The 20,992-nt window shown below is 50.7% G+C and overlaps 5 protein-coding genes and 1 non-coding gene across 6 annotated transcripts; 3 read left to right on the forward strand and 3 right to left on the reverse strand.

The window, feature by feature from the left end:
* Window positions 1–1,324: 1,324 nt before the first annotated feature.
* On the forward strand, window positions 1,325–1,813 carry BCR38DRAFT_415010 (uncharacterized protein; the record flags this gene model as incomplete). The annotated part of the gene is made up of 1 exon (XM_040858992.1): window positions 1,325–1,813. One exon carries the CDS (start codon window positions 1,325–1,327, stop codon window positions 1,811–1,813), a length of 489 nt encoding a protein of 162 aa, XP_040709555.1.
* Window positions 1,814–4,295: 2,482 nt separating this feature from the next.
* BCR38DRAFT_126190 (uncharacterized protein) lies at window positions 4,296–5,607 on the forward strand. The gene is made up of 2 exons (XM_040853515.1): window positions 4,296–4,412; window positions 4,487–5,607. The coding sequence occupies exon 2, from the start codon at window positions 4,538–4,540 to the stop codon at window positions 5,510–5,512; it is 975 nt and encodes a 324-aa protein (XP_040709556.1). The 5' UTR covers window positions 4,296–4,412; window positions 4,487–4,537; the 3' UTR covers window positions 5,513–5,607.
* A 2,962-nt stretch (window positions 5,608–8,569) lies between these two features.
* Window positions 8,570–9,997, reverse strand: BCR38DRAFT_452645 (uncharacterized protein). Its single transcript, XM_040861539.1, is given in 2 exon segments — window positions 8,570–9,910; window positions 9,926–9,997. 1 exon segment carries the CDS (start codon window positions 9,518–9,520, stop codon window positions 8,864–8,866), a length of 657 nt encoding a protein of 218 aa, XP_040709557.1. The 5' UTR covers window positions 9,521–9,910; window positions 9,926–9,997; the 3' UTR covers window positions 8,570–8,863.
* A 42-nt stretch (window positions 9,998–10,039) lies between these two features.
* On the forward strand, window positions 10,040–10,138 carry BCR38DRAFT_t375. The gene has a single exon. It is a non-coding gene; the product is annotated as a tRNA-Ile (tRNA).
* A 51-nt stretch (window positions 10,139–10,189) lies between these two features.
* On the reverse strand, window positions 10,190–12,275 carry BCR38DRAFT_452647 (glycoside hydrolase family 27 protein). The gene is made up of 7 exons (XM_040861540.1): window positions 12,155–12,275; window positions 12,059–12,097; window positions 11,761–11,999; window positions 11,591–11,696; window positions 11,236–11,531; window positions 11,042–11,169; window positions 10,190–10,977 (listed from the first exon to the last, which is right to left on the reverse strand). The coding sequence occupies exons 1-7, from the start codon at window positions 12,210–12,212 to the stop codon at window positions 10,335–10,337; spliced, it is 1,509 nt and encodes a 502-aa protein (XP_040709558.1). The 5' UTR covers window positions 12,213–12,275; the 3' UTR covers window positions 10,190–10,334.
* Window positions 12,276–14,859: 2,584 nt separating this feature from the next.
* On the reverse strand, window positions 14,860–16,895 carry BCR38DRAFT_462045 (major facilitator superfamily domain-containing protein; the record flags this gene model as incomplete). Its single annotated transcript, XM_040862599.1, has 6 exons — window positions 14,860–15,634; window positions 15,688–16,029; window positions 16,082–16,288; window positions 16,343–16,466; window positions 16,532–16,714; window positions 16,823–16,895. 6 exons carry the CDS (start codon window positions 16,893–16,895, stop codon window positions 14,860–14,862), a joined length of 1,704 nt encoding a protein of 567 aa, XP_040709559.1.
* Between the last annotated feature and the right edge of the window lie 4,097 nt (window positions 16,896–20,992).

Consider the following 20,992-nt stretch of genomic DNA (forward strand, 5'->3'; position numbering starts at 1 on the left):
TTTGGTTCTTTGCCATCGTTTTTTGGTCGTAGTGTAGGCTGGGTTTTCTATCGCATTCTGATACCGCAAGTGTTGTACGACTGAATCATCCCATATGGATGGGCTATTTCCGAGACCGAGACCCCAATTTTATGACAGCATTTGATTGTTTTTTTCTTCCTTTCTGGACCAGACGAGATGATTTGCACACCGCTCGGAAAAATAGACGAACGAACGGACGCGATTCATGGAGTTCCGAGTTACTGGGTGGGGAGGCTATTCGTACCATTGTTCGTTCCCCCCGTGCAATATGTTTCGAAACCTCTCGAATTGAAGGAAGGAGGACACGAAGACCTGATAAAGATAATGTACAATACGCACACTCACGATGGTGGATGACGTCCTTCAGTTTGCCCATTTATAAGCTGGCGGGAGCGATCCCGCAACCCTCGCTGCTGCGTTTTTGCCGCAGGGGGAAAGCATGGGCGCTTGACCAAGATGAGGACTATTGAATGATGAGAAGATTTCGTTTGACACTACCGGACTTTACATGATAACCCACGCATGGGGGCACTGAAGAAAAGGTGCTATCTCTCACTCGACTTACCCAGCCTTCTCGCGTCATATGCTGATTTCAGCACGCTCAATTGCAACCATCCCTCTTCGAGACCGAGACTCGTCGGGCTCAATGTGATCCAGGTGAAGTCGTCAAAAATAATACATGGACCAGAAGCAGCTGACCCTGTCTACGATGGTTGTGTATTGCGGCACCAACGGGCGATCTGCGGCCGGGTCATGCGCTTGAGGATGCTGCCATTCAGCACGAGTCCGAGGTAGCTCCAATGGGTTTGTTTAGTTCCGAAGCTCAGCCCTACAGCCTCAATCGTAAAGCTGACATTTCTACGCCAAGCAGGTGAGGTAAATAGCTATGTAACGTTCCAAAAGCCGGCGTTTGCCGTGCAATGGCTATTGTCAGCACGCCACAGATCCAGTCAGATAGACAGACAGGCAGGCACTTGATTGACCGTAGCAAATTAATCTCGGATTCGGCTTGCGGTGGTTCTATTTTGTCAAGAGCTAATCTCACAGTCACAAACCCAATACGGCTTCTGTCTGGACGAGGGCGGTGGCTTGTGTTGACGACAGCCTCAAGTGCTTATAATGGATGTGTCGTACAAGTGTATATAAGGACGAGTGTCGTCTGTGTGAGTTGCTGTTCTCTTTTCTCATCACAAAACAACATCTCCACAGCTTCTCATCCAACCTTCAGACTTTTCTGCTGCTCTAGCTACGAAATCTCACATCCACAATCACCCTCAAATTCAAACCTCTCCGATCCTCGAAAATGCACTTCTCAACCCTCACCCTTTCGGCCCTTGCGGCCCTCTCAGCCGTCACCGCATCCCCCTCCTCCCGCTCCCTTACCCAACGCTCCTGCCTCGAGCAACAACCCGCTACCATCGGCTTCCCTATCAACTACAACGTCTCGTCAACCCGCGCCGACGCCGTCACCTTCCAGCTTCCCCCCAACTCGGTCGGCCCCTGTACACTGGTGGCTAAGTTCCCAGCCGGTTACGCGGTGCCACACTCTGAGGTCGGAAACCCGCTAGTCAATGTCATCGATATCAACGGCCCGGTCCAAGGATCCGTAGTCGGCAGCTTGAGGTTCGCAAGTTTTGCTGATAGGGATAGCTTGGTGTACATAAATTCCTTCCAGTGTCGGGATGTGATGGAGTATGAGTTAGAACTGGCGCCGGAGGAGCCCGAGAGCGCTTGGGTTGCGTTTGCGGAGGTTTTGGATGTTGGATTGGTTATGGATGTTGGGGACTGTTAGAGGACGAGGAGGGGGAATAGTGTTGTCTCGGGGGAGTGAGAAGTGCAGAACGTGTAGATAAAAGGCTGGGACCGGGCGGGGATGGATGAGCTGGGTATTGGATTATAGACGGACGCTTTTGCATTTGGAGTTACTTGTTGGGCGTTTATGTTGCTTGATTTTAGCTTGATTTTAGCTTGTTAATGCCAGTCACTCATTCTACGTGTTAATTCTAAAGATGCCCGACGGCAGATAGCACAAAGTGACCACTGACACTGCAGTGGCTGCTCTGACTTGCGTCTTACTTGAGCAATTCAACAAGACGATTGGACAATCGTATGGACCCGGGAGCCTTGGAACAGTCATAATAGCAACCTGGAAGGTCTGCGGGCCCGAGGGGGGGATGGGCAAAACCATGGCCTCATACTGTCGTTAGTTTTGGCATCCAGACTCAAAGCAACACCGAGACTATATGCTCGAATCTTTTCCTTCCATAGTCTCCTCGTGGAACACTTCCGCTATCCATTTCATTCTGGTAGCTAGCGACATGCGATCGTAGTGATCAATATGAGATCCAGACCTGGCAAAAAAGTTACAGTTCAGCTCAAGACAAATGAAGTTCCGAGAGGCGTCTTACCTCGCATGGATCGAGAACGTAAGTCTCCATACGCCGGATCCTGTCCCGCTGGTGTGGTAAAACGTGGCTAGGAAAGAAGCTAAATGCTGAATCGAACGGCCCAGAAGGATATGCTATACGATGTAACCATGGAAGAGAGCGACTTCTATTACTGAAATCCCGCTGTCGTCTGCGGGCCTGGAGCCTCCGACTACGTGGAGTGTGTATATATCTCATCTCGTTGGCATTGTGGCGCAATTTCCCCGCGGACGCCACAAGGTCCCGGTGGCTTGACGGCCAGAGGCTGTCAGCAATAGTTGCACTGCCAAATTCTTATGGAAGGCGCCTAGAACAAACTCACCTATACCCACTGTCCTTGTCAGTTGACTTGTTCTCTCCCAAGTAACAAGCCCAGAACCTCGCGGCCCGTGGCATCACATCACGGTGAACAGATTTGGTCACAATTTCGCGCTAGGTCTCAAAAGGTTGGCAGATTGTACACCGATCACTTTCCCATCCGAAGCAATATTTCTCTCGAACATGACGGATACGTGTGGTCGCTGTGGAACCAGCGTCCTCTGTAGATCTCGGCACGCGGCGGCAGAGCAACACTCTATTTCGGCGTGGTCCGCGATCCTGAACCCAGAATTTTGGAGTCAGCACGAGGCTGAGATAGCATTTCGAACTATCCGATTGTACTTTGGGCGATGTAGAATGTAGGGCTGCTCACGTGTTGCTCAAAATTGCAACTTGGCAGTCAAGCAGCTTTCGTGGTGTATAATGAATCTCGAAAGTGGGAAAACAGGTTTCCCACCAGGGCCAGCCGTCGGGATTGATTCGCAGCCACTGACAGCAGCATTACACAAGTGCTATTTAAGGCATGGCGGTATCACTGCATGCCCGAGTTGGCCAGCACGTGCACTAAGAACCCAGGGATTGAGAACGCACCAGCTTGTGTCGTTTCAAAAAAAAAGAACGAAAAAAGGTTTCCCTTACCTCGATGCAACTATCCAAGGCCACGTTCGCCGACACGTCATAGCTTCATGCTGCATACTTTTTGTGGGTGATAAGCAGCAAGCAGCGAGTGCAGCACCGTACAACAAATGGCAGGAAATTTTGCCACGCCACGATGGAGCAGGCCCTTGCCTTGCGCTAAGAATTCGTGGTTTCTCGACGAGTGCCCACGTTGCGCAACTTTGCTCGGAGGGGGATCAGGACGAACCCTCTCCAAACTGGTGTTGCACTGCCGGTCAACGAATCGTAATCTATGGGAAGTTGGGAAGCCATCAATTGATTCGGAGGAGCTGTTGAGGTTCGTCTGACTGACCCTTTAAGGTTGCAGTTTCCCAACGCAGCTCACCGTCAATTGGCTCACGATCGTTCGGACTCAATTGAGCCTGTCGCTTGGCATTTCAGGAACAGAAAGAACGCAGGGTGTCTCTGAAATTAGAGATGAGATCAAATTTGTTAGTGGTGATCGACAGGACAGGTACCTTTGGCGTCTAATTCGCCGGGTCCAGAGCAAAACGGTACCTGCATGAGGGCCTCACTTCATGTTGCCCACTAATACCTCCGATCCTGGCAGAGGCATGCCTGTCGCGATCACTGCAGCAGCGAATCGGACGAGGAATCCAGGCGCATCTGCGGGCCTCGTCAACACCAATGGACGGCAGATGGAACGACAAAGGAAATCAGGTTGGTCGGGCTATCAGGTTTGAGAAAAGGGGGGCGTAGATCGTGCCTTGTTTAGCGACGCGGCCTCGACACAATTGCCCACCTTCCACTGCTGCCACGCTGCCCGGCTTGCCCACCCCTGGCAAAGCGCCAAGTCCTGGTGGATGGAAGAGCCCCTAAGCCCCAAAACCCTGGCCCTTGTCCGCCTGTCTCTCATTTCCCACGTTCACTTATTATCCTTTGTCGCTGTCTTCTTTCCTGTTCTCTTTTCTCTGTTCAGATCCGACCAGGCCACCGTCGCTCTCTAACAGCAAACTTCGTCACTTTCCCGTGGGTTGTCAACTCACTGTCACTCTTTTTGGACTCGACGCTGCTTACCATCACTCACTATACCTTACCTATAGAACCAACTGTCTCGATTGACTCGATCTGACAAAGCGAGACGAAACAACAAGATGCAGCTTTCTAAATCAGTTCTGCTCCTCACCGCATTGAGCGCTGGTACCGTCTCTGGACGTGCCGCTCATAAGCACAAGCACCGCCATGCTGACCTCCACGAGGAGCGTTCTCTCGGCGACAAGGTGGTAGCCGTCATTGACGGAGCCACCGTCACCTGGGAGAACACCTACAGTGGTGAGACGGGTGCTCCCGTTGCCAGCAGCTACACGGCCACCCCCACCACCACCAAGGTCAAGGCCGATGACGTGAAGGCCTCGTCTACTGCTACCTACTCTGCCTCCTCCTCGGCCGCAGCTACCTCGGCCGCCTCTTCGGGCGACAGCTCCCCTGTCTATACCGAGTACACGGAGTTCTGCAGCGCTGCTGCCAAGGCCAAGCGTGCCACCGCCGCCCAGATCGCCTACACGGGCAACACGGGCACAAGCGACGACTGGGGCTGCAACATGCAGCTCGTCGCCGCTGATATCGCCGACCAGTACGACTACACCATCAAGGTGACGGGCCAGAACACCGAGTCGTGGAAATTCGTCTGCTGGAACAAGATCGGCCCCGACGGCCTAATCGATGGCTGGTACAACCACACGGCCGTCAGTTTCGACCTAGCACCCGGCGCAACCCAGTACGTTGCCTTCCAGGCCAACTCTCAAGGTGCCTGCGCTAGCCAACCCGGCAATGAAATCGAAACCGACAGCTATGGTGGCTTTGTCACCACCTGGTTCGAGTTTGACTTCGCCAATGAATCCAACGACAACTGGTCCGGCGCCGACGTCTCCTCCATTCAGGCCGAGGCCGCCGGTACTTCCGTCTACGGCATGAGGGCTTGCTCCGGTGACGTCTGCTCCACTATCGGTGCCGACATGAGCATCCTCGACAACGCCTTCAGCAATGCTCTCAAGCTCGCAGATGGTCTCGGTCTCAACCTGCCCGCCGGCCCCGTCAGCATCGACGTCGTCATCGACTACTCGCCTTAACATAAACAAAAAGTCGCCTTAGCTGGGGAACCTGAGAACCTGAGGACCCGTGATCATCCTAATGTTTAGCTATTTTCTGTAATTACATTTGGATATTGTTTTATGTAATTACATGGAGCCATTGCTGAACTACGCTTTTATATTACCAAACTCTACCTGCCATGTGTGGAATCACCATTCATTCTGCGAATGTGCAAAGCCGTGTGTGACGTTACGTTATTAGGGTCCTGGCAGATACAAACTTCTTCTCTTCGAAATATACTTTTTTTGGTTCACCGTGCCACACGACCCTCGGAACCCGGAAGTCGTTGTCTGCTGGTTCCGGACCGTTGGGTACTGATCGCAAAGTTTATCAACACTGTTTGGCACCTACACGACGTGTTTTTTGGTCGACACCAGGCTTCGTATCTGGGGATGCCACTGGGACGATGATGGAGTTCACAGGGAGCGCTTTGGTAGATTTACAGGATTACGACTTACAATTTGATCTTTATTGATGAGTTGATTCCGCTCTGCGTATTTAGTGGTATGAAGACAATAATGTGATATAACTTGACGACCGCCAACTTGGCCCATGCTCTCTCATGTACTGTGAGAACCAGGTGTCACATCTTGGGTAAGTATTGAGATCGATCTCAAGCGCTGCCATTGAAGGCGGTACAGCGACAATCCTAACCTAATAGAACCAACACCACCACAACAACAGCAACAACGATTGTTGAATTTAAGTGCTACTCCCTTTCTCAAGTCTTGCGCTGCTGCATTTGTTTTCCACCCCATACTCCATTCCACAGTCGTTAACAAAACAGAAGCCATAGCGAAAGGAGAGAGTCCGACCCAAGCAATCCTACTTGACATCACAGCACAGACCAGAAGGACCTCGGCACTATTGCGTTTCAGGTGGCTGTTCAGTGCCTTTTCAGACCTCGCGATGTCACCCCAAACAGGGCCAAGTCACTGTGAAGTCAGCAATCTGCCTTCTCTGCGCTCTTATTGGATGGTGGGCGAGAGTAAAACAAGCACATCTCCCGCCATGCCACATGAGCTGGCCATTTGATTGGGTCGGACGGATTGCGCATTCGTCTCCAGGCCCCCGGGTTTGCATGGTGAATGTTGGTTGGACGTGTCGACAGAATGGACAAGTCGTGAACTGTTCCTTCTCAAAGCGTCTATGTGAGTGAATTGGTACATAGAGTCGCGATCGGTTGAGTTGATTCAGTCGATCCAGCCGGTCTCACCTCCGGATGCTGCTCCTTTTTCGGGAAAAAAAAAGTAATAGTAGAGCGACGACAAGGTGTTGAGACGTGTACTCCTGCCGCATCCAAAGTCGCGTCGACATCTGAACCCGCCTGAAAGAAGCCCGGTAGATGGGGCTCTACAAGGTTGCCGGCTGTCAAGTTGGGGTTAGACGGCCTGAGCCGCCGGGTATCCGTATCCAAGCTGTTCTCGATGAGAAAGTCACTACGCTGCATGCGGGAGGTAACTCGTTCGGAGGGTCGGTCCCTCAAGAGCATGGCAGGGGGTTTTTCATATTACTAGTTGCGATGTCATCTCCGCACTTGATGTCCTGCAATGTATCATGGCTGACGATGTTATGCTGTGAGGTGATAGAGTAAGTGGGGTGCTTTAAAAAAAAGGAACGTTCTATCTGGTCGTCAGGGGCTTGTGAGGAGCTAAGAGCGGTATGCTGTGCATTGACTTAAAGAAGAACGGGCGGTGCTGGGGTGGTGATCTGGTAGAGTGAGTTAACTACCAATGCCAATGTCTTTACCTATTCCAAGGATGTAGAACTTATTTGTGTCTCAGTACGATAGCGGAGGACACCACTCAGGTGAGCGACCAAGCTGGGGCTTCCTAGAATTTATTTAATGCTGGTATCGGTCTACTCATCCAACTTTTCTGGAGCGCCTTCCGAATACGATCGACAGCGGCATGTGCAGGTATAGCTGGAGAACGTTGTTGTGTACAGTATCTATCAGCTATTACGTGACGACGCAGGATCTAGTACACGGCTATGTGCGCGTTGGCATTGCGCTAATGCCAGGAACCCACAGCACACATATCGGCAACACCAGTCATTTCCCTGACAATCAAGGCGGCAGAGGGTTTTGGCGCTTGATCTACACAAGCTCGTATACATGCGCTAGAGGAAGTTCAATAGAGGCCCGCTGTCTGTCTGGTATAGAGATTTACCAGCTCCTTATGAGTTCGAAGACGTCGTAGATTAGGGCCAGAGTTGACAGCTTCTAAACCGCCCCGCTGTATTGGAGGATGTCCAGGCTCATATGACCAAGGCTGAGAACTATCTTGCCAATGTGCATCCCGAGCTACTGCTGAGTCTGTTAACTACGTTATGCCCCTGGAAAGGGATGTATGTGAGCCTAAACCGTATCCGAATTGATGTCTTGCCTAAGGCATCAGAGTGTCGATGGACGAAATCGCCAGTTCAGTCGACATCTCGTGGCAAAAGAAAACAGTGGTTAAATCCATCATGCTCGCTGATACCACTGGCTATGGGTTCAATATTCCACTTACACCCATACGAATGCTAGTACTAGCGCCTCTGGCGACATCACCGTAATAATGACCCAAGTGCCTTTACATGATAGACACTTGTTGACCGAAGACTTGCTGCATTGCACGGCATTCGCCCCTAATCTGTAGTCTCTTAGAGATTCCCGATGCCCTTGAGCTCGGTTCTCGAAGCTTATCGCATGTGTCTTTGTTAGAGTTGACCAACTCTGAGACTGAAGCTAGCGATAGAAACAAATGACACCAAAGGAAAGTTTGCACAGTGGTGTAGCATCTTTGGGATACCATTGATCAGTCCATGAAGTAGTTAGGATCAGAGTTGGACGAGGCCAGTCGAGCGGCGATGGCTGTGACTTCACCCCAGAGTAAAACGCAATGAAATTCGTTATGCTTACAGCATTCCTGCCGGACCACATTAGAGAGTCGCCAGTCTATCGAAAAAGGAAGTATCCAGAAGTTGGGACCAACTCGTATGACGTAAACCAAGAACCGTCACCTTCACGAGCAGTAGCCCACCACCTAAGCTCCTTGATATAACAACGATTTATAAATAGGCATGTCTCGTCTGTATGAGATGGCCGTAAAACTGCTGTTCTACAACGATTACATTTACAACAAATGCCAAACATAATGTTTCATTACCATTAAAGTGTTACAGTAGGAAAGAGTTGAAAAGCCATGCCCACCACTCACGACACCTTGCCACCAAACAGGCATTGTAGGTTTCTCCGTCACATGCAACAACGAGCAACGAGGCCTCTCTGATCCGGCCAGGTCGCCGATGAAGCATCCAAGATCATCCAGCTTCGCAGCCAAAAGTTATAACGACTCCTCTCCCTCTGACTTCGCCACACCCTTCGCCCTCTTCTCCGCTTCCTCCTTCAAGCCCTCCATCCAAAGCGTGAATCCCACCTTAAGCTGCCCCCCGAGAAACATCTTAATCGCCCAAGTCACTGGACCGAAGAACGTCTCAGAGCTAAAGTAGTCGCACCCCATCCCATCCTCAGTCGCGAGAAACTCTTGGGTACGTTCCGCGCGCAGATACCATGGATCCCCCTTCGTTTTCCACGAGACGCGGATCCCCTTCCTCCCGTTCCGCTCGAACTCCTCGAGCACCGAGACGACGAGGTCGGTGCGCTGGAATGAGGGGCTTTCCGGGTTCGTGTGGACTTCGAAGTGGAATCCTGCGTTTAGGAGGAGGTGTTGGGCTGGATTGGAGGCTAGGTGTGCTAGAGACGAAGGGAGATCCGAGGATGAGGCTGGGGAGGGCGCGGGGGAATCAATAGCGACTTTGGGTATCCATTTGTTCCATGATGGGTACGTGGTGGTGTCTAGGATGATTCCGGCTACAGTGGCTGGCGGGGCGGCGATGTGGGTTGAGCAGATGATGCTTGCGGAGCCGCCGGCGCCGTAGGTTGGGGTTGCGACGGGCGTAACGAACCGGGGCGCCGTGTTAAGGGGGATCTCGGCGGCCATGGTGTCAAGCTATGAATATATGAGCTGATCGGATCATATCATATACTTCGAGTTGGATGTTTTACTCCTTTATCTCTCTTGGCACGCAAGAGCTGCATGCAATTCTGACGAGACAAATTGTTCAATCCTGCCAGACTTTGAATGGCTACCGCACGGTTCCTGCACTGTTCAGATGTCCCCACTTTGATAGAAATCACTGATCACTCCGATGTACAGTATACTGTACTTCACTATACTATAATTGAGTAAGTAGCCTGTGTTGTGGCTTGTGATTTAACAATGGTTACAAATAGTGAATGTCAAAGTAGTGGTCATTATGTGTTTTACTCAACGAGAAAAGGCCAATGGTTTGGAACACGGTGGAATCTCACCTGTTGGAATCTCACCTGTTGGAATCTCACCTGTAAGCTCAAAGCGGGGTACAAGTCCACACATAGCTCTGCACGTATATCAGACTTCCAACCATCAAATTTCGACATCACTTGAGTAGAACCATTCATTGTCACGTGGGAAAATATAGCTCGGTTAGCTCAGCTGGTTAGAGCGTCGTACTAATACCTCTCTTCGGGGATATGTATAGTAATGCGAAGGTCATGAGTTCAATCCTCATACTGAGCAGCACCAGTATTTTTGCATATTAGTAATAAATATACTTGCAAAATACCTTGTATCATTTTGATCAGCAAAGAAATTTACGCGTAAACCTTCAAATTTGTTTGCGCTTGCTACAAGCAACTGACTTGATAGCCGCAGATGATCAAAGTGATTGTTAATTGCTGTTTTTTGTTATCTAGAACTTGTAATTCCTGTCCACTTACAGCTCAGTCCTCTTCCTCAGCGAACCCGTCGGCACGGCTCTCAGACGGAACATGGCGATGCCGTGCCTCTCAACCTCAGCCGTGATAGTGCCCATGGGCTGCACCGTGGTCGTGACATTGCCTAATAGAAGCTCATCCGCATCTGACAGGCCTTCGGAATACGACTTGGCAGTCGCATTGTACCGATTCTCGCCCCCAACTCTCGTCGCGTTGAATCCGCTGGTGTAGTTACCCGACGCAGAGGATGCATCGATGATGGCCTGGGCCTCCTCGTTGGACATCCGATTCGCCCAAAGGTCTCTGACTTCCCACGCAATTTTTGCCTGATCCGAGATTGCGCCCCCGGAATCAGCAAAGACCTCGACCAGCGTCGCGTTCATGGTCATGTTGGAGTTGTTGCCGTTGATCAGCAAAACGACCATGTCGCTGTACTCGCCCCCAGTGGTTGAGTTCAAGGAGCCGGCCCACATCTGAATACTTCCCTTTCCGTACTGGTCGACGTCGTCGGTCTCGTAATACCACCGCCTCGCTGCGCTACTTCCGAGCGGATCTTGGTTCACCGCGATGACGGCGGCGTTGGACAGGATGGCGAGGTCCTGGGGCTTGACGATGCGCAGGTCATTGCCCATGATCAGCGGGCTTGGAAGATGTTTGTCAGCCTTGGAAACTGCAAGCAAAGCAACACTTATGATACTAGACTAACCTCTTAACGGCAGCCCAGACCGAAAACTGTGTCTTGTACTCGGCATCGCTCATGCCCCCATTGCCAACCTCAAGCATATCAAGGTCATTCCAGCCTCCAGGCTCAGCCTTAGAAACCACAAAGGATGCCTACGTTTGTCTCGGTTAGCATTTCCGAGTCCGGACGTTTGCTGATACGCCCCATTCTTAGCTTACCTTGTTGATGATGTTGAGCAAACTGCAATGGAAACCAGGGAGGGAACAATCCCAAGCATCGGGCCCATCACAGGGGCATCGCGGGTCGGGCCGATCATAAAAGTCGGTTACGTCGCCTGTGATCCTCCACGAGTTTGCTATCGTCGGACCCCAGTTCCAGGGATAATCCTCACCCCAGTTGCAGAGCGAGTACAATATCGGCCTGCCCGTGGCGTTCAGCGCTTTCGCCATGGTGTTGTAGCGGTCATGCGACAGCTTCTGCGTGCCGGCCTCGCCCGAGTTGTAGCAGTTGTCGTCTGGGATCTTGGTCAGTCTTAGTCTTACTAGTAAACGAGTGCGATTGCGGGTACTTCACATTTCAAGTAGTCGACCCCCCATTCAGCCCAAGAGTTGGCGTCTACCTCTTCATATCCGAGACTGCCTGCGAAGCGTCCGCACGTGTATACACCAGCACTAGAATACTGAGCGTGGACACAGAACATCAGTCGCGTACTGGGTACAGGAGCCAAGTAGACGGTCACTAACCATGCCGAATTTCAGGCCAAGTTCATGGATGTCGTCGGCCACCGCCGCCATCCCACGGGGGAACTTCTCGGTATCGACAATGAGCGAATTGTTGGCACTGGCGTCTCTGCCATTAGACCAACAGTCGTCTAGAACCACGTATTCATAGCCGAGGTCCTTCAGGCCATAGTCGACAATCAGGCGAGCGGTGCCTTGTAGCAGATCCTCGGACACATCACATCCAAAGGAATTCCAGTTATCTGTCGTAAGTCAGGGTCTGTCTTCGGGATTCGAAAAGCGAGAAACAAGCGGTTCTTACCCCAGCCCATCTGCGGTGTTCTGGCGAGGCCATTGTTTACTTGGCAAGTGTCAGTTTGGTATCCCTAGGATGTTCCATGGTGGCAGGTTGCTTTACCTGCCTGAACATGTTGTGCTAGGAGCGCAATGGCCGTAATGCCAACAACGGACGCCATCTTGGGAGCAAGGGAAATTCACAAGTCAATGGGTCCTGCCTCGAGAGCTGAAGGACAGCAACCCTAGCGCTGCAAAACAAAGGGTGGCACCAGCAGTATAAGAGCAAGAAACCCCGCGGTCTAGAACCTATAGCCACTGCATCCCCGCATGAGCGGGATAGTCTATCCATCGCTACCAGGTGGTTTCCACTGCGGCAGGAACTCATCAATAAAGGCCCGAATCAGTATGCTGGCCAAGCTACGAAGTACGCATCGTGGAGAACGCCTTTGCACCTGTCGGTGTACGTTCTCCGCAGGAGACTGATAGTTCACCAATGATAACTGCAAGCCAAGAGAGAGCCGCTCTATCAAGTCAAGTCGGCTGACTGCCCGAAGTTCCTGGTCTTCACTACGTTGAGGTTTCTCCAACCAACTTGCTGGGTTCTTGACGCCCAAAACTGGGGACTTCCTCGGATGCGGGGGTGGTTTTGCGGGGTTTAACGTGCCTCAAGCAAAATTATCCCTCCAAAGATGGAGAAAGAGGAGGTTGGGTTGCAGGTCTGGGGACTCAACCTCAAAGTTCATTCAGACGATGTACTTCGAAGACGCATGCTGCCATTCAATTTCTAGATTGAATAAATGACCTATTCGTCGACATCTCACCGCGTGGTATTGGCATCATGTGAGCTGAAGTAGGGTTATTACTCTGTATGTGGTTCGCATACGAGGTAGTCTGGTTGAAATCAGCTATGTAGGTAAAGAGCATCGTACTGAGCCCGACTGTCTAGGTGCGGCATACAGTACCTATACTCGTTCTCGGATCGAATGTTAACCTTGCATTGGCTACCGACACGGTGGAACTAGGCTTTTATCCAGCCTCGACTCTGGCTGGGATCCTAGCCACGCAACCTAGTTTTAAATTGCTTTCATGACACCTACATGCTAGAATCAGTAATAGCGGTGTGAACCCAGTCTATTGAAGATTTGTCTTCGTAATGTCCACCCAGCAAATGAACAAGTCGTGAACATGACGATTCCACGAGTGTTTGAGCCCCGGAGTGGAAGCGGAGCAATTGGGCAGCACTACCCTGCAACCAACCACCTTACTGGGTCTTTCCTGTTTGATGCTTTTTGCGTAGACGAAGTAGTCGAGAGAAATGGAAACCTGATCTACGCACAAATGCTATGTGAAGTCCATCTGATGGAATTGAAAGGTATAGATAATGTGATCGTGTCAGTCATGGTATGAGCTGACTCGGTAGCTGGGGGATCTCGATGTGTCGGACTTTGTCTGCAAATCTTCGTGCTCGTACGGCATTTGCTTGACTACGTTATCTATACCCCTTAGTTGGTAGGTCCCGAAAAGTCTCGAAAGCTACCATAAAGTCTGTCTCACTCAACAAGCAATACATTGTTCAACCGAGGGAGTCGAGAGAACGTAGCCGAAACCACGGCAATCGACAGCACGAGAATGACGCTCCCCCTAGGGTGTGTACGCAAACATGTTTCATAAGGACTAGGAGACCATGAAATGTGAGTTGAAAGTTGAAAGAAATCCTGTCGTGGGGTTTAGTACTACACAGCATGCGGTGGTTTGTTATCAACACCCACTCTCACGATTACCCCTATTCTCGCAAACTCGCAACACCACGAAGAGCAAATAATGAGCTCCAACATTGTGGCAAAACGGTGCACCTTACATTCCTTGTTCATCTTCACATGTTTAGTGCGACCCTGAATCTCCACGTCACACATGCGAGTCTAGTGTTGCCCAATTCCGTACGTAGCCAGCCAGCAGCAGCTTCAGGTTGACCCTGAGATGCAAAACAGGTGCGTAACACATGTATGTCTTAGCCACCACACCTCCCCAGAAAGCCATCAGTATGGCCGTTATACGCCTCTTGATGCGTCGTGGCAAGACATGGATTTCAGTCTGTCCTACCAAGGTCGGATGGCGGATTTCGACAGTGAGGACGATAAATGATGGGTTTGTATTTGAGCTGATGCCTATAGTGAGGATAGTGAGGTCGAGCAAGCTGTACTGTAATGAATCCTTGACACAGAGTGTGACGGAGCTGGGCCACGACGACGACGATGACGACGACGACGTTACGAACATGTGTTCCAATAATGTCTTCACTTTCACATTTCTAAGACGCCGAATGATCGATGATCAACATTTATTTTCAGACTGACAACCAGAATAGAGTATATGGTTCCAAGCGTGCCATGGACGCCTTCAATCTGATAGGACATGTTACTCGCCACAGAAAGATACATGACTGGGTTGACCCCTTGCCTGACCCTAAAAATATCGCGATATTCGCCGCTCAAACCTCGAGTCTTCTCTACCTGCTTTACCATATGAGTCTCATAATCCAGTCTAATGACATGTCATGAGTGCTTTCCAGCAGTAGTTTTGCCCCAAACTTAATATTAGGGTCCTGCCAGTATGAAGTCGTCGTCCGTGCGTGTATGTTAGTGAGTAGCTTCCCACAAGAAAGGCGACCGGGGCAAAGACACCAGTAGAGAGCGTCCTGCACTTGTTCATCGATGCAAAAAAATGCGGCCACATAATCCAGGGGCTGGCCTAGAGTCGCTCCCAGACCGTAGTCTGTGCTACGTTACCATAAGTCGTAAGTAAAGAAGTCAGCTGTCAGCGCGTCCACTACACGGTTCGATGGACGCTGGCCATGTCTTCCAACTCCGTCTCGCTCTGCACTTCGCGTGGAGTGCCCACGAGATCTTCTTTCTTCTCTTCACGCCGACGGGAAGGCATGGGTGGAGGATGGAGCTCGAAGGTGAAAAGACTGGCGAGTAGGGCTACTGCACTGACACAGATCAGGATTTGGATATCGAACGTAAACGCCGATGCGTACACTCTACGGACGAGCAACTGGGTTTGCGGCGGCAAGTAACTCGTGATCGTTGGACTGTGGTGTAAGGCCGTCAAGTCTTCGGGTTTCATGTGGCCGGCCAACTGGTTTTGCACTTGCGCGTTAAAAATGATGCTGCATACTGCAATCCCAACGGCGCCGCCGAATACGCGAGCTTGAGCGATTGATCCCTGTGCGACAGCCAAATCTTCCTGGGCAGATTGTACGGCTGTAAGGATCGTTGCGGCACCAAATGCCAGCCCAACTCCCAGTCCAAAAATAGCTTGGTATCCGTACTGGGCTTGAATCTCGGTTGTTATATCTGATAACGTCGACATAAGCCCGACACCGATTAGTTGCAGGCATGAAGCCACGATCAGAGTGATCGAGGTGTTGTTTCTCTTTGCCGACAGTGCACCTGCGAGGAAAGACCCGAAGGCACATGCGCCAAGCGCCGGAAGGAGATGGACTCCTGACATCAATGAGTTCTCCAGATTGACAATCTGAAAACGCTCTGGCAGAATGATGATGATCGCCAAGTAGGAGAACCCGGAAAACAGTGTGCATCTGTTTGTGTTAATATTGCCACAATAAAAAAAAAAGAGACACCAGGGACTTACATCAAAGTTGCGAGGTATGGCCGTCGTGTGAACAGTCGCAAAGGTAAGACGGGCTTTATTCGCGTGTGGCGATTCAATCCCAAGAAGAACTCCCAGGTCAGAAATACAATCCAGCTCAATGAAGCCACTGTCAATGTAATTATTATGACGGGACTATTCCAAGAAAAGTTGAACGACCCCGCTGATTGCAGCGAGAAGACCAGGAGTGTGGATGCCGCAATTATCATGATATTTCCAAGGAAGTCGATGCTTCTGAACGAGTCCCATGCGTTGAGGCTCGAGCCCGTACTCCGGGGCCACGCGAAGATCAAGGACAGCAGAGCTGCAACCCCACAGGGGATGCTGATTTCTGGTTAGCAAACTAATAGTGGTGGAGGGACTATGGAAATCTCACTTGATGAAGAAGATCCATCTCCAACTTGCCATATGACTGATAGTACCGCCAAGAATGGGTCCAAGGACAAAAGAGACTGCCAGTGTCATTCCCACCAGAGCTCCCAGCAAACTTGGGTTATGCGCGGGTCCTATCTCGAAGAGTCCAATTTGGGCTAGGCTGTATAGCCCCGAGCCCCCAATGCCTTGAAATGCTCGGAATATGGTGCTGTACATGGATCAGTTTATTATTCACAGGTTGCGATTGTAAGCACGAACTCACAGTTGCAGCATGTTTTGTGCTAAACCACATCCGAGTGAGAAGCCTGTAAATAGGATCCACGATATGATTATGAGTGTGCGGCGACCGTATATGTCACTCATTTTGGCAAATCCGACGGCAAAGCCTGCGAAGAGTCAGCATCCTGCCTTGCAGAAACTCTCTCCGTCGCGGATCCGTCATGCCACATACCGAAGTAGGCGAGTAGATAGGATAACACAACCCATGGTGCATTGAGGAAGTCCTGCAGGTCGAGAGAAATAGACACAAGAGAAGTCGACACAATGGAGGCGTCGAGACATGAGAAGAGAAGTCCAAGTAGAAGTCTGGTTTCAAGCCAAGTCAGCTGTATCCATGACCTTCTCGAAGGGGCGCCTCACGTGGAAACCAATAAAGCCTGTCTTAAGGGACTCAAAGAAACTCCCACATTTCCCAATTCCCGAACCGGAGGAGTAAGTGATTCCTCCATTGAACCCACCCGACCTAAATTGACCTCTTCCAATGAAGTCGAACGGCCAAATCCGGAAGTGGCGCGGGTGCCGTACTGCGGAGCCATTTGATGGGATTCGCAGGGCGATTCGACTGTCGTCGAGAAGGCTTAGACCGGGAAGGGCTGCTCTGTAGGCAGAAGAATTGTACAGATTCCAAAATGCAGCGACAAAATAGAGCAGCTTCAGGGAGGACGATCGCATTAATCGTAGGAATACCGGGGAGGCCGGACGTGAGAGGTTTGTGATGATGCGGTGGAAATAGGGCAGTATCGTACTTGGGAAGGCAGGCACGGCAGTCGTTGCGTTCGAAGAAAGTGGCTGCGATGTTACCCACTTGGAGGAGTGTCGATTGCTGGTGGAAGGCACGAGTTCATTGAAGCTTTTAGGAGCTCGGTCGCAGTTGCCCTGAGTCGAAGTGAAAGCCAGACCTCAATATTGTTTGTTTCATCCCCTATTGTGGTCCACTTTCAAGATACCTTAGGTAAATACTTAAGTAAGTAGAAATGGTCATGTTCCAGTCAAAAGGGCATCTAGTATAAGGATGTATTATTTGATAACAGCAACCGAAACAATAAAACAAGTTGGTTATAAGTGGCTGCAAGTCTCACAATGAAGCACGACTTAAGCACTACGAAACTTGCACATTCACCCAAACCCAAATTGAATGCACAAGCATGAGCATGCCAGTAGCCACCATCATACCCAAATATTTTCGGGTGCTTCAAGTCCCACCGTACTCCGGCTTCGATGTCTCTGTGCTACCAGCAAAAGCCATACGGCAACTGGTGATGGGTGCTGTGCAAGGTGTGACAGCGCTCGAGACTGCGAAATGAAAGCACTCTGACATGTGTATGGAATTAAAAGCGTTTGGCAAGCACAAACACTGTGCCTTTATCCACATTGAGTATCTTTCCATCCTCAGTACAAAAAAGGACATGCTATGTGCGAAGACGCGAGAGCTGTTTCCTTTCACCAACATCCAGCCAAGCAGCCGACTGCCGAAGTTTCAAGACCCGTATCGTTGTTGCGCTTCTCAGCAAGCTGACCACAGACTAAGCTCGTAAATACATTCAACAAGCCTACTTGGAAACCTCCATTTACCCTGCCCCCATCTAACCCCCTTGCCGAAGCTCGCTTATGCTGACAAGGTTGACACCGACAGGCTGGGCAGATGGTAATTCCCTGCACATCTATCTGGAGAGATACAGAATCGGAAACGTCTCCTTACATGTCCAGTGCCAAAAATGACCACCAGAGACGGGTGCATCTGCATAGGAGATCATGTGCAATGCCGTGTGTACCTGTGTGCCTGTGTACCTGTGTGCCTTTGTAACTTGAGACTTGTTCAGCTGAATCAGAACCTTCCAACTAACCATTTACACGAACGTCGAACTGGTAGATCGTGCGCTGCTGTTATAGTTCTTCCCTGAATCACCCTGTTGTGCTAGTCTACAGCTATGGATCTGGCAAGGCTGCTGCATGGGACACAGCCACCGTTAGCATGCCAGCATCTGATAACTTTGGCTACTTACGTAGCTAGTACGAGACCCAACGCTTGCAATGATGCGGGATGTCACATATTTGCCCCTAGCTTCCGAGACCTTGACCGAATCTGGATGTCCCAAAGTTGCAAGCGTCCTTACCGCAGAAGAGGTGGGAAATAACGATGAGCAGGCCAGAAATAGAGCCGGACTCGTATATTTGCAGACCGACGTACGTGCTTTCTGTTGGCCGTCGGCTTGAGAGCCGGGGACTCTGTCCGACCAACTCTTGCTGTTGAAGAACCGGCGCACGCTCAGGGCCAGAATCTTGACCCCACCAATCGGCTTAGAGTCAACATCTTGATGTGTCCAACCATGAAATAAATGGGGTCTGAGAATAAGAGCAGGTCGTTGGTCAAGGTACGACCCGGTCACATCTAGATGGAAGGGAAGCCAGTTTGACGTTCAATTTCTTGAAGTACGTCCTGAAGAAACAATTGGCGCGTTACTTTCACTACACCAACTGCAGAATACCTGCGCAGCTCGGCTCCACTGATCTATCGGTTTGATGCATGAGCCCTTGCTGCTTGAGTACTAACTAGACGCTGTCTTATGCAGTAATGCAGTAGCGCCTTGGCTTTCAAACGGCAGGTGCGCACCAGTGCATCGCGTTGATCCACCCGAGACTTCATACTTTAAACCAAACAAGTCCTACTTCACCAATCAATCGATTGATCTTTGGATGACTTTCCTTTGCCCCGAACGTATCGGAGCCCAAAGACACGACAGATTTATCGTGTGATGCTATTCGAGTCGGGTTTGAAGAAGAGGCTGCATGTGTTTGCTCGGACTCTGTGTTGGTGCAACGGAGGCAGGATTTCCTCGGCAACCAACCGAGTCGCCGATTACATGCCAACTGTGTTGCCGTGCAGGCGAGGCACGCATGCTACGACTCCTGTGGCCTGCCCGCGTGGCCTGCCTACCGTCGACGCAGTGCGAGCCTGAGCTGGTATGCCAGATACTGATCCTGCAGAGGCCGACGCCAACAACACATCTGCTCCAACCGCATACACTACTTAAGTATTGAGTCCACTTCCCATTCTTTGTAATGGATTCATGATACATTGGCAAAATGGACCTCAGCCAAATATAGCACAGTATCTGCGGCCGGAAAGTGTGGCAACAAGCTTTCCTGCTGCCCCAAGGGTGTGTGGATGCCGAATTGCTGCCCCCTCAAGCATAATCCAGCATTATTCGGCGATCTAATGCTAGACTCGTTACGCTAGCAAACCTGTTGTCAGCCCCAGAAGGTAAGTTAGCGTGGCGCTGCTTAGGTTCGTATGTCAGATTTTCTATTCAGAGCCTCTGTCATGATCATCACATTGTTGTGACAATATTGATTTCAGATCAGACGATCGAATGCCCCGGATGACGCACTCAACTTCGTGTAATGGTACACTCATGGTTCATCCCTATTACTGGTTGACAGTAATGTCGGCTGGGTTTCCGTGCAAATTGTATGCCGGGCTATTTCTAGAACGACGTTCCGAGGCCTGCGCCTATGATGCGGCACTTGCGCGCTCTTCATGCCGCTGAGGTTATCGCCACACGTTTGCGGCCTTACTCACACCGCGTACCGACGCGCTGGTCTATGGCGCTGCAGGGAAGCAGTCTTTGCAGAAGTTGGGTAGCAATCAAGTCAGATGGCCGAGAAGGGACGATTCCGTTGAGACTAGCATAGCATTCCAGGAAATCAGAATCCTTCGCTGTTGTGCACCCGTGGTACTGCTCGTTGGTCGAAATCGAACGCATGGCCTCAGCTGCAGATGTGATGCGGTCCAGCTGGAGGGCCTTCTACACCGTTCGACCGTTGGTTCAGGGATCGGTCAGTTGTCAGTTTCGGAGCACAATATGACGGAGCCGCATCGATTTCCTGTCTGACCAATCACAAAACATTCTACAGTAGTCTGTTTGCTGATGCTACTCCCAGGGTTCGGCCGTTTACTTGATCTCGGGTATATGTCTAATGTTTGGTCTCGGGCTGGTCTGGCCCATCTTGCCGGAAGCAAAGCTTTTGTCATCTCGGCCCGTTTTAAGCTTATCATTTGCTTGTCTTCGAACCCGGCAAATATGATAAAATGGATAAGCTTGTGGGCTGTGATGGTGCATGGCCATTGTTGCCCAATGGACAGAGGAATTGTCCAATACTATAGATCTACAGGCAGGATCAGACGGATGTTGCACTCTAGCCTGCAAATAGGTTGTGTTTTTTACTCCCTCCCATGATGTGCCTTGTCCTGTTCCGGTGTATCACTGGCACTTCAGTTGGTCTTCCATATTCTTCCCCGGTTGTCATAAAAAAGGAGCGGTATGTCTCGCTATTCCGCTTCTGTATGATACCTCGTCGTCTCTGCTGTTTGCGCTTTCCCCCCCCCAAGTGTGTTATTTCTGCTCAGTGTCGTGCCTTCCCCATTCTCTGAAAGTCGGTCAGTTGACCCCTTTTGAGACAGCCGAGGCCGGATGTCAATTGACATTCACCTACTCCATTGTGCAAAGCGAGGATAAACCTACTATTCACCATCATTGATCAAGACATCAAGGACAATTTGCTTTCCGTCCATTGCGAATTGTTCAGATTGTTGGTTGTGGATTACCGATTAAGTCCCTACTTGAGCGAGTTC

This window comes from Pseudomassariella vexata (assembly GCF_002105095.1).
Source record: "Pseudomassariella vexata strain CBS 129021 chromosome Unknown BCR38scaffold_28, whole genome shotgun sequence".
NCBI classification, from domain to species: domain Eukaryota; kingdom Fungi; phylum Ascomycota; class Sordariomycetes; order Amphisphaeriales; family Pseudomassariaceae; genus Pseudomassariella; species Pseudomassariella vexata.